At 43.9% G+C, this 12,932-nt stretch overlaps 1 protein-coding gene across 5 annotated transcripts in view; it reads left to right on the top strand.

Annotated features, from left to right (window-relative positions):
- Positions 1-12,932, top strand: part of USP4 (ubiquitin specific peptidase 4) — a 147,768-nt gene that overhangs the window by 34,808 nt on the left and 100,028 nt on the right. The window contains exon 7 of one of the 5 annotated variants that reach the window (XM_039547008.1): positions 3,327-3,585. The exons of the other annotated variants lie outside the window; for them this stretch is intronic. Coding sequence (XP_039402942.1) covers positions 3,327-3,330 — 4 coding nt within the window. The 3' untranslated portion in view covers positions 3,331-3,585. Of the gene's footprint in view, positions 1-3,326; positions 3,586-12,932 lie in introns of those variants that run through there. 5 annotated transcript variants of the gene reach the window in all.

Here is a 12,932-nt window from a genome sequence, read left to right as displayed (position 1 = left end):
CTGCCTTCCACTCAGTTCTCACTAACAAGTCAGTGTGTCTTATTCCTGCATTCTTTATTAATTCATCACACAAGTGGGGACAATGCTACGGTAGCCAAGAAAGGCTGGGGGAAGAACGGAATCAACAGATGGGGTTGTTACAGGAGCACCCCCTGTGAATAGCATACAGATAATAATTTCTGCAGGCTCTGACACAGAGCAGCTGTGCTCTCTGGTTCTATGATACGGTGGTTCTCTAGCACACTTGCCTATATTAGGCAGCACTGATTCTATTTTTAGATACCAAAAAGGAGGGATTGACTCAGGGAGTCATTCCCAATTTTTGCTTTGCCCCTGGCTGATCGGCCAGGGCACTTATGACAGCAGCTAATGGTACAAAAGCGATGGAAGGTGCAATATGGCTAGTAACCAATCTTGGCTTTGCGCCTGGCTGATTGGCCAGGGGCACTAGCAGCAAATGGTACAAAAGGACTGGTAGCCATGATCATCCTCAGTTCCAATTTATGGAAGGGTTTGGATGGTGCAATATGGCTAGTAACCATCTCTGCTGTCATGCAAAAGCAAAAGCATGCTTCTGTGTAGCGCTGCTGAATCGCCTCTGTGAGCGGCATCTAGTACACATACGGTGAGAGTCACAAACGGCAAAACAAGCTCCATGATTGCCATGCTATGGCATCTGCCAGGGCAATCCAGGGGAAAAAGTCGCGAAATGCTTGTCTGCCGTTGCTTTCCCAGACGAAGGAGTGACTGACGACATTTACCCAGAACCACCCGCGACAATGATTTTTGCCCCATCAGGCACTGGGATCTCAACCCGGAAGTTCCAAGGGGCGGGGGAGGCTGCGGGAACTATGGGATAGCTAGGGAATAGCTACCCACAGTGCAACGCTCCAGAAATCGACGCTAGCCACGGACCATGGACGCACACCACCGATTTAATGTGTTTAGTGTGGCCGCGCGCACTCGATTTTATAAAATCTGTTTTACAAAACCGGTTTATGCAAATTCGGAATAGTCCCGTAGTGTAGTCGTACCCGAAGATAGCTGGGAGTGCTGGTAGCATAGGGCCTGAGGAGAGAGTCCACATAGCTAGACAATCCTGCTGTTAAAGTACCAATGCTTGAGATGATGGGGCGTCCAGGATTTCCAGGTTTATGGATCTTGGGTAGCAAATAGAATACACCTGGTCGGGGTTCCAGGCATGTGTCTGTATAGATCTGTTCCTGTGCTTTCTCAGGGAGTTTTTTGAGCAGATGGTGTAGTTTCTTTTGGTAATCATCAGTGGGATCAGAGGGTAATGGCTTGTAGAATGTGGAGTTAGAGAGTTGCCTGGCAGCCTCTTGTTCATATTCCGACCTATTCATGATGACGACAGCACCTCCTTTGTCAGCCTGTTTGATTATGATGTCAGAGTTGTTCTTGAGGCTGTTGATGGCATTGTGCTCAGCACGGCTTAGGTTATGGGGCAAGTGATGTTGCTTTTCCACAATTTCAGCCCGTGCACGGTGACGGAAGCAATCTATGTAGAAGTCTAGTCTGTTGTTTCGACCCTCAGGAGGAGTCCATGCAGAATCCTTTTTATTATAGCGTTGGTAGGAAGGATTCTGTGGGTTAATATGTAGTTCAGAGGTGTGTTGGAAGTATTCTTTGAGTCGGAGATGGCGAAAGTAGGATTCTAGGTCACCGCAGAACTGTATCATATTCGTGGATCTGGAAGGACAAAAGGAGAGTCCCCGAGATAGGACGGATTCTTCTGCTGGGCTAAGAGAATAGCTGGAAAGATTAACAATATTGTTGGGTGGGTTAAGGGAGCTACTGTTGTGACTCCTTGTGCCATGTAGCAGTTTAGACAGTTTAGTGTCCTTTTTCTTTTGTAGAGAAGCAAAGTTTTTGTTGTAAATGGCTTGTCTAGTTTTTGTAAAGTTTGTCAATGAGGAAGTTTGTGTAGAAGGTTGGTTTTTCATCAGAATATCTAGTTTAGAGAGTTCAGTCTTAATCTTCCCCTGTTTGCTGTATAGGATGTTGATCAGGTGGTTTCGCAGTTTCTTTGAGAGTGTGTGGCACAATCTGTCAGCATAGTCTGTGTGGTATGTAGATTGTAATGGATTTTTTACCTTTAGTCCTTTTGGTATGATGTCCATCTGTTTGCATTTGGAAAGGAAGATGATGTCTGTCTGTATCTGTACGAGTTTTTTCATGAAGTTGATGGAGTCAGGAATGTTATGCTAAACTGATGTGCACAGTTCAATAAGAAAGGAAGGTGTTGTTGAGTTGATAGCATTTTCTTGCAGGGGCACCTGTTTATCTTCCCTGTTTCTTAAATTCATTATATAATCTGTTAAAAAACCCATTTGGGATTTATGGTGATCATATACCAATCTGCCAGACTGGAATCTTTATGGATATTGAATGCTTCAAGGGCGAAAGGTTTCTTTTCTGAGAAAACAATGTACATTAATGTGTAAAAACTCAGGGCTGTGTTAGTCAGACTAAGGCAGGTCAGCACTGGTGGACTAGTTTAACAAGCAGGGTGCTGTTTTGCTCTGAAGGTTGCTTATTTCTCAGGGAAATCCGTTCCCCTAGCAAACAGATTACACTGCAGTTCAATCTTCTTTACCTCAGTATTCAGGGAGTAAGGAGAAGGAAGCTCAGAAATTTATTCTTCGTAATCATATCATGTTTGCAGTACGTAGCAGATGATTGATTAGGTTAAATCGATCATTTCAGAAGGCCCCTGATAAATCCTTAGTGTTGCTTATTGCTTGTGGGTCGTCTTTAGTGATGATTGTTCTGCTAGCACATGTTTCATTATATTAGATTTATGGCACAATTATTGGTAGGATTATACTTTTTTCCTTTTTGCAAGATTTTTATTACACTTGCTTTTCTCCCATCTTTTAGTGCTTCCCTGTTGCCCATGATTTTTAAAAAATGTCAGTGGATCAGGCTGTTATCTGGACTGGCTTATATATACATATTCATATTTCCCAGCATTCTCTTTCCTGCTTGTTCTCAAGAGTCATTTCACAAGGTCGGTCTTCCTTATTTGTTCGGTATCTATCTTGTTGAGTACATGCTTAAAAAGGAGTTATTTAATTTCAGCATTCTCATTTATTAATGGACCAAATTTCTTCCTAGTATTATTTTGGCCATTGATTGAATTGGTAATATTAGTTCATTTATATTTATGCTGCCTATATCTTTCTTCCACAGCTATAACTGCTTCTGATGTTTTTTGTTTGATTGTCCCCCTCCTCCCCCCTTTAAACTGATTTTTTTAGCAACCAAGTTAGCTGATTCTTCTTTCTTGGTATCTTCTTTTTCAGGTAGCTTCTAGTCAGCCACCTTCTATGCTGCTGGATGAGGCCTCCTCTCAAACATTCCTCTCTAGATTCCTTAATTTCTCCAGATGTGCTTTCCTGAAATCTAACACCTCTGTAGAGCTGCATTCAGTGAACAACATCTCTAAATCCTCATTCCCTACTATGTTGACTTGAAGTCAAGCAACTCATGGTCATACATTCCAAGCTTCCTGGTAGTCTGTCAGTTCCCCCTCATCAAGCAAGATGTATATCCAAAATGGCTTATCATTGGTTGTAGAATAGAAGTCTTCATTTTCTTTTACATAAAGTAGTCCTTTGCATAATTAAAAGACCTCTTTTGATACTGCATCTTTGGCTGTATTTGTTGCTCAACAAATATCTGGATAGTTAAAGTCTAACGTGAGTATAGTGGTCTGTGGCTTAAAATGCATTAAGAGATTGTCCAGGAACCCTTGTTTCAATCTTTTGTTCTGGTGGTCTTTATCAAATGTCTGCAGTGTAGAGAAGTGGTGCCAATATTTTAACTATTTCCTGGGTATAGGTAATAGGGCTGTGCGATTAATCGCACTGTTAAACAATAATATAATACCATTTATTTAAATACTTTTGGATGTTTTTTACATTTTTAAATATATTGATTTCAAATATTTGCACTGTAAAAAACAAAATAGTATTTTTCAATTCACCTAATACAAGTACAATCTCTTTATCATGAAACTGCAACTTACAAATGTAGAATTATGTACACAAAAAAAACTGTCAAAAACAAAAAATGTAAAACTTTAGACTCTAGACGTTCTCTCAGTCCTACTTCTTGTTCAGCCAGTCACTCAGGCAAACAAGTTTGTTTACGTTTACAGGAGATAATGCTGCCCGTTTCTTGTTTACAGTGTCACATGGAAGTGAGAACAGGCGTGGAGTAATAAGATATTTATGTGCCAGATGTGCTAAAGATTCATATGCCCCTTCATGCTTTGACCACCATTCCAGAGGACATATGTCCATGCTGATGACGGGTTCTGCTCGATAACCATCCAAAGCGGGGGGACCGACGCATGTTCATTTTAGTCGTTTGAGTCAGATGCCACCAGCAGAAGGTTGATTTTCTTTTTTGGTGGTTTAGGTTCTGTAGTTTCCACATCAGAATGTTGATCTTTTAAGATTTCTGACAGCATGCGCCACACCTCATCTCTATCGGATTTTGGAAGGCATTTTGGATTCTTAAATCTTGGGTCTAGTGCTGTAGCTATTTTTAGAAATCTCAGATTGGTACCTTCTTTGCGTTCTGTAAAATCTGGTTGAAAGTATTCTTAGAATAGAATATAAGGGTTGGAAGGGACCTCAGGAGGTCATCTAGTCCAACCCCCTGCTCAAAGCAGGACCAATTCCCAACTAAATCATCCCAGCCAGGGCTTTGTCAAGCCTGACCTTAAAAACCTCTAAGGAAGGAGATTCCACCACCTCCCTAGATAACCCGTTCCAGTGCTTCACCACCCTCCTAGTGAAAGAGTTTTTCCTAATATCTAACCTAAACCTCCCCACTGCAACTTGAGACCATTACTCCTTGTTCTGTCATCTTCTACCACTGAGAACAATCTAGATCCATCCTCTTTGGAACCCCCTTTCAGGTAGTTGAAAGCAGCTATCAAATCCCCCCTCATTCTTCTTTTCTGCAGACTAAACAATCCCAGTTCCCTCAGCCTCTCCTCATAAGTCATGTGCTCCAGCCCCCTAATCATTTTTGTTGCCCTCCGCTGGACTCTTTCCAATTTTTCCACATCCTTCTTATAGTGTTGGGCCCAAAACTGGACACAATACTCCAGATGAGGCCTCACCAATGTTGAATAAAGGGGAATGATCATGTCCCTCGATCTACTGGCAGTGCCCCTACTTATACAGCCCAAAATGCCGTTAGCCTTCTTGGCAACAAGGGCACACTGTTGACTCATATCCAGCTTCTCGTCCACTGTAACCCCTAGGTCCTTTTCTGCAGCACTGCTTCCTAGCCATTTGGTCCCTAGTTTGTAACAGTGCATGGGATTCTTCCATCCTAAGTGCAGGACTCTGCACTTGTCCTTGTTGAACTTCATCAGGTTTCTTTTGGCCTAGTCCTCTAATTTGTCTAGGTCCCTCTGTATCTTATCCCTACCCTCCAGTGCAGTGGTCCCCAACGCGGTGCCCGCGGGCGCCATGGTGCCTGCTGGGGCATTTATGTGCGCCCGCCTAGTGCCCAGCAGGGGAGAGAAGCCGCAGCCCCGTGCCTGCCGGGGACAGAGAACTCCGGGGCTGCAGGCTTCATTCTATGTTAAAGTAAGAATAATAAATAAAATATATTTGGACCAGCAGTTCAACAATGTTTAACTTTTTAAAAATAAATAAGATGAAAACTGTTATTTATTTTGTAAAAACTCCTTAATTTTTCTTACAGATAGATTAAAAATAGAGCAAATTCACATGGTAAGGTGAAAGAGTAATTGCAGAATAATTTAATTAATACCTTTTACATGTAAAATTACCCTTTTTATATTATAGATTAATATATTATGTATATTAAATATAATGTTTTTCATATTGTACAAATACAAAATAAGCCTTGAAAAATTGTTGGCGCCCACCACACTCTTCTGAAAACATGAATGTGCTACTGGCCACAAAAAGGTTGGGGACCAATGCTCCAGCGTATCTACCACTCCTCCCAGTTCAGTGCCGTTCTTAAATGGAACAACATATGCTGGGTTGTCATCAAAGACTGTCATAATGTGGAATATATGGCAGAATATAGGTAAAACCATGGAGCAGGAGATATACCATCCCCCCCCCAAGGAGTTCAGTCACAAACTTGCAGGGCTCTAGTAGTGTTTCTAGCTTTTGCAGTTTTTCAAAATCCTTATCTGTCGGCACTGATAGATAGTGCTTTTGAAGAGCTAATGTTGATGTGATAACGGCTTTATTGCAAAGCAGGCGCTGAATCATAGCCAACCTGGAGTTCCATCTGGTTGAAATATCTTGTACGAGGGGTTCTTGTTTCTGTCTATTTGCAGCTTGTGTTATTCCTAGCTCTGTATTGTTAGCTGGACTGTGATTGAAATGGCCCACAAGTTTTCTATGTTTTGCTAGTAGGTTTTCAAAACCACCCTCACTGAGCGCTACTGTAATGGATCGCTGCAGACTGTGAGCAATGCACGTCATGTGTTCAAAAGGCAAACGACTGGCTGCTGCTACCATGTTATGTGCACTGTTAGTACTAATTGTTGTTACCTTTTCTTGAATATTCCATTCTTTCGCCACATCCATGAAACGCTCTGCACATGCTTCAGCATAATGTCTCTCTTCAGTATGAGTTACTGTTACAGCAAACAACTGCAGTGTCCATGCTTCATCAATAATATGTGCGGTGACACCAAGGTAGCTATGATTGCTCAAGGCTGTCCAGTGATTACCAGTCAAAGCAACAGCCAGTGCATTTTTCAGAAGCTCCAACTTTGTAGTCTTTTCATTGTCATATAGGTAATTTATTTGTGATGCAATGTTTCCTCAGGAGGGCAAGGTGTGTGACTGATTGGAAGATGCAGTTTGAATAATATCTCTGAGACCTCTGTCATTTACAATGTTGAGTGGTCTACAGTCCGTAGTATCCACTTAGCAATAGCATTGGTTAAGGTGTTGTACTTTATTTGATCCATGGGCTTATACCGATCCTAAAACTCTGTAATTGTACTCTATCCTGGCTGGCTGGATTCATTTGCTGGAGGTGGATTATCTGCAGCACAAGATCGGGAGGCAAAAGCATGCTTAGAATGTAGGTGGTACTGGAGACTTGAAGTGCTCCTATGGTATTGGAACTCAGCCTTGCAATAGCTACAGATAAGACTTTTTAGCCAAAGAACCATCTGGAAGTATTTTAAGTATAAACTTCCCATTCAAAAGACCTGAACTGTTGCTGCTTTGCTCCATTACTGTTTTCTGATATTTAATCACTCCAGATCATGAAAGCACAGTAGAACTGTGTCAATGTCTGGAATAATTCAATAAATTCTTCTATATAATCAATATATTTGTGTCCTGTTCGAAAGAGTCCTTGCCATGGATATTGAAAGGTTTTTTCCTTAGGATTAACATTCAGTAGGAGAGTGAATTGTGCAGGAGGCTTTTTTTTGCCTGCTGCTGCTTGGTTAGCCTTTTGTGTACTATTTTGTATGTGTCCTTTAGAGGAGTGTTGGCTTATTGAAGGGGTAAGATTTTTTTTATCTCAGTACTCTGGAGATGAGAGGGGTGTGAGTTGTGCAGGAGGAAGGTGAATTCTTGATGCTGCTTCTGTAGGGGTGGGTTTCTCAGCTCACCAGGTTCACCTTCTGTCCAAAGAGAGTTTCATCTTAGAAATCTGCATTCAGTGTTGGAGGAGGACAGGGGAGGGGGGAAGTAAGCAATGACCTGTGCAAGAGGAAGGTCTGGGAGGACTGGGGGTGACAACGGGGAGCAGCAAGCAATAACTTGTGCAGGAGGAGGGTGAGAGAGGTGTCTTGCTGCTGCTTCTGGAAGGGTGGTTTCTGGTACTGGGCTCGCCTCTTTTTACTGAGCTAGGTGGACTCCCTTCAGCTGAGTGAGCCCTTGTTTGCAAGGGAGGGTGGATTTTACCTCAGGGACTCATACTGCAGGGGAGGAGAAGCTGGTGTGGGGAAACTGAGCTTGTCAGGCCGTGTTTTCTATGGGGTACCGCTGGCGTGAGCAGCTGGCTAAGGGCAACGGGGCATGACGCAGGGGGGTTGGTCCTGGGACTGAGCGGCCAGCCGGGCACAACAAAGTACAAACTGTTTTGGCCAGGACAGTCCCCCTTTTCAGATCTGTCCCAGCTGTCCCTATTTTTTCACCATGGGCATTTGTCAAGGCAACAAGGCAAAGCAGAGAGAGGCCAGCTGCTGCCTGGGGCTCAGCTGAAGACAGCATTGCCTGCCAGCAGGAAAGTGGAGTAATTTTCTGCTGGCAGGCAGTGCTGGCTTCAGAGCTGACCCCTAGATGGTGCAGAGCTGGGGGTGGGATAAGCCTCAGCCCGGGGAAGCACTTAGCTGGGGTGGGGGTTCAGCCCCAGCTGCATGTGGTGTGGAACTCAGGAGTGGGGGGTCAGCCCCAGGTGGCATGGTGCTCTGGGGAATGGTGTGTGTGTGTGTCAGCCCAGCCCCAACTTCGAGCGACATGAGGCTCAGGGATGGGCGTCAGCCCCAGCTGCAGTTGTGGACAGGGCTGGGGGTGGGGGGAGGAAGACCCAGCTGTGGGTGGCATGGGGCTGGGGGGGCAGTCCCAGGTGGCATGAAGGGGGGGCCAGCCCCATCCCCAGCTATGGGCAGTGGGGGTCAGCCCCAGCCCCAACTGTGGACGACACAGGGCCGAGGGCGAGGGGGAGACCCCACTGTGGGCAGTGCAGAGCTCAGGGGGGAGGCTGAGCCCCAGCTGCGGGAGACATTGGGTTCAGGGGTAGGGCTCAGCCCCTGAGCTCAGGGTGTGTGTGTGTGTGTGTGTGTCAGCCCCAGGCAGCACAGGGCATGCGGGGAGATCCCAGCATGGGCAGTGTGGCACTCAGGGAGTAGCAGGGGGCATGGGGAAGGCAACTGGAGCACCATGCAAGGGGCGGGGTGGCTCAGGTGAGCCCCTGGCTGTCCTGTTTTTACTTATTTAAAAGCCTCTTCTCTTTCCATCTGCCTTCCAGTGGCGGCTTGTGTTACTGCGTCTCTGGAGCAGCCTATGCTGCCCTGCTGCGATTAACATGCGTTAAAAAAAATTAACATGTTAATTGTGCTGTGCCTTAATCAGTAGTTAATTGACAGCCCTAAAATCAATATATTTGAAAATGTAGAAAAACATCCAAAAATATTTAATACATTTCAATTGGTAGTCTGTTGTTTAACTGTGTGATTAAAACTGTGATTAATCACGATTTAATTTTTTTGAGTTGGTCGTGTGAGTTAACTGCAATTAACCAAGAGCCCTAATAATAAACTTCTTGGCCCAGGTCTGCATATCCTGCCGAGAGGAGAGGGGTTGAAATCCTGCTCATAATCTGATGGAGGGAGGGAGGGTGCACATAATAGAATTTATAGAACAGATTTTTCCCCCTTTTTTCTATTTTAAAAAAGTAGGAAATTAAATTTCCCCCCCCCCCCCCCCCCCAAAAAAAAAAAAAAAGTATTTCTCATTGCAAAATTGAACACACTGAAAGTTAGGAAATGCCAGAACTAAGGATGCAGGGAAATTTTATTTCTGCCTCCTTGTGTGTATGCGTTATGATATAATCTTTCATTACATGATCATATTTTCTTTTCTGCTGGACCAGTGCCTCAGTTGGTATATAAAGGACAGATGAAGCTCGGGGAATTGAACAGTTGTATAGCGAAGGAGGCTGTTGTCTGTAGGACCGCTTCTTGATTAGCAGAAGTTGAAGGTGTGAAGATACGGGGGACTGGAGGAAGAGAAAGATGGTCTTGTGATTAAGGCAGGTGAATATTACACAGGGGAACTCAGTTCTGTTCCTGCCTCTGCCACAGAATTCTATATGTCTGGAACATTAGAGCAGGTCACTTAAATCAACAGTTTGGTAGGCAGACACATTTTCTCAGTTCAAGAGAAGACACTGGGGGCCTGATTTTCCAGGAGTGTGAAGCACTCTGAACTGTAGCTGAAGTTATGGGGTGCTGTGAATGCTCAGCATTTGTGCCATTAAGTTAGTGTGTTCTGGAGGAGGAACCATGGGGCTGGGACCATCTGACTCCCAAATTCTAATCCTGGCTCTGCCACTGATTCACTGTGTGGCTTCAGGCAAGTTGCACTTTCTTTGTCAAAGGGCTTGTCTACGCTACCCGCTGGATTGGCAGGCAGCAATCGATCCAGTGGGGGTCGATTTATCGTGTCTAGTATAGACGCGATAAATCGACCGCTGAGCGCTCTCCCGTCGACTCCGGTATTCCACCAGAACGAGAAGCACAAGTGGAGTCGATGGGAGCGCGTCAGTTGTTGACTTACTGCTTTGCACCCACCGGCAGCCAAGCTCCCCTCCCTCCCATCCCACCTCCTCCGCCCCCACTTCCCCCCTGAGTGTGCCACATCCTCTCTCCTCCATCTACCTCCAAGCGCTTCCCACCCGGCTGCCGCCAAACAGCTGTTTGGCGGTGTTAGCATGCTCCGGGGGGGGAGGGGGAGAGGGGGAGTGGGAATGTGGTGTGCTCAGGGGAGGAGGCGGGGCAGGGATTTGGGGAAGGAGTTGGAATATTGACAGGGAGGAGGCGGAGTTGGGGTGGGGTCTTTGGGGAAGGGGTTAGAATGGGGGCGGGGAAGGGGTGGGAAGAAGCGGGGCAGGGGGGCCTCATGGAAGGGGTGGAGTGGCGGCAGGGGCAGAGTGGGGGAGTTGAGCACCCATGGGAAAGAGGGGAAGTTGGCACCTATGCATTGAGGTGTTTACAGTTGGTCCATTTCTTGGGTTGATGTAGTTAATTCAGAACCCCATAAATGTAAGGTTAGTTTTAATTTTTCCAATGTGCCTTACTTTGCATTTGTTGACTTCAAATTTAATTTACCACCGTGCTGCCCATTCCTTTAGCTTGTTTGGATCTCTCTGAAGTTCCTTGCAGTCCTCTCTGGCTCTGACTAACCTAAATAACTTTGTGTCATGTGCAGATTTTGTTACCCCACTGTTCACTGCCCTTTCCAGATCATTGATAAATATATTAAATAACACGGGCTCTAGTACGTTACCCTGAGGCCTGCACCATTCACCTTTTGCCATGATGAAAATTGACCTTTTACTCCTCCTCTTTAAATTTCTATCCTAGCTCCTTTTTGATCCAAGACACTATTTTTGCCTCTTGCCCTATGATGATTTAGATTCTTTAGTAGCCTATTGTGTGAGACCTTGTTGAAGGCCTTTTGGAACATAAATAAGTTATATCAGATGGCTCTCCTTTATATGCTGCTGCTTCTTTACCTTACGCGCTCAAAGAATTCGAAGACATTAGGTCAGCCATGATTTTTCCCTTGCAGAATCCAGACTCAGTAGACGCTGTTGAATCATGAACTTCTAGATGTGTTATTATTCTGTTTGATTACCAATATAACCAATTTTTCAGGTGCAGATGGAAGGCTTATGGGTCTATAATTGTGCAGATCACACCTTTAACTTTTTTAGAATGTGACTACATTTGCCGTCTTCCAATCCTTTGGAGCAGTAGATGTTTTTAATGAGAGATGACAGGTCTTTGTTAGCAGCTTGTTTACTTCATACTTCAGTTCCTTCAGAACTCTTGGATGTACCACCTGGGCCTTGTGACTTACTGCATTTTAAATTATTATTTTGCTTTACACCTGTTTATATCTGTTTCTCTATCTCTGACAGCATCTCATCTTTGAAACCAGGAAAGAGCAGGTCTGGGGAGGAATCTTTCCAATTCTCAGTGGTTAAGACTGATGGAAAGGAATTATTTAGCTTCTTGGAAACATCCTTACTTCCTTGATGGCTGCCTTTAACTCTTGGTGATCCAATGGACCAACTGATTGTTTCTAGGCATCCTGCTTCTGGTCGTCTTAAAGTATCTCTTGGTTTTTATACCTTTAGTCATTTGCTCTTTGAATTTTATTTTGGTCCTTCTATTTTCCCTCTTACATAAATTATAGCAGTTGTTAAGTTCCTGTTTATTGGCTTCATAAAGGTTATATTTTCAAATGTAGAAGGATTTCTGTTTGGCTTGAGTAGCCTCTTAACCCTTGCCATTTAGCTGCAATGGTTTACTCCTTGCCTTCCTACTTCCTTTTTTGCACAACAGTACTCTTGTCTTCTGGGTTCTTTTTAGTAGCATCCAAGCCACATCTAGGGATTTTACTTTTTTATTTCAGCTTTGAGCACTTTTTGACTGACCACCTCATTTTATTGAAATCTTCTTTTCTAAAGAACAGTGTCACTGCATCACTTTTTGGTATATCACCTACTCTTTGGATGTTGAACCTAGTTATATTGTGGTTACTGTTACTTAGTGACTCAGCTGCTGTCACTTCTTGAATTGGTTCCTCTGTGTTACTTAAGACACAGTCAGAAGTAACCTCTTCCCTTGTGTGCTGTAGAACTAGCTGCTCCAAGAAGCAATTGTTTAAAGTTTATGCTGTAGGAATTTTTGGAAGAAGTTCTATGATCTCTGTTATCTAGTCTGACCTCCTATATGATCACTAAGGTCCCTTCTGTTTTTGGGGTCTATGGATATATGAAAAGTCTTGAAATTTTCTCTAAATTTGATACTGTTGTGCTGTTTGACCAGGTTATATGTACAGTAGATAGTTAATGCCCACAATTATAGTTTTGTGGGATCTTGTTTCCTCACTGATCTTCCTCAGCATTGTGCATTGGGTTTCTTTATTGATCCAGAGGCAAGTAGTATAGCTTCACTAATATATTTCTATTTTGAAAGCTTGGGATTTGTATCCATATAGATTCAGCTGTGTGATGGTCTTCAGTCAGAATTTTTATCTCACTAGATTCTATGGAATCCCTAACATCCAGTGCTCCTTCCCCACCTGTTCAGCCTTCTGTCTTTTTCTGTACAGTTTGTAAGCAAGTATTTCAGAATACCTTTGGTT

Source organism: Mauremys reevesii, linkage group 7 (assembly GCF_016161935.1).
Source record: "Mauremys reevesii isolate NIE-2019 linkage group 7, ASM1616193v1, whole genome shotgun sequence".
Lineage (NCBI taxonomy): Eukaryota > Metazoa > Chordata > Testudines > Geoemydidae > Mauremys > Mauremys reevesii.
Note: the sequence above shows the minus strand (reverse complement) of the source record. Positions and strands in the feature narration are given on the sequence as shown.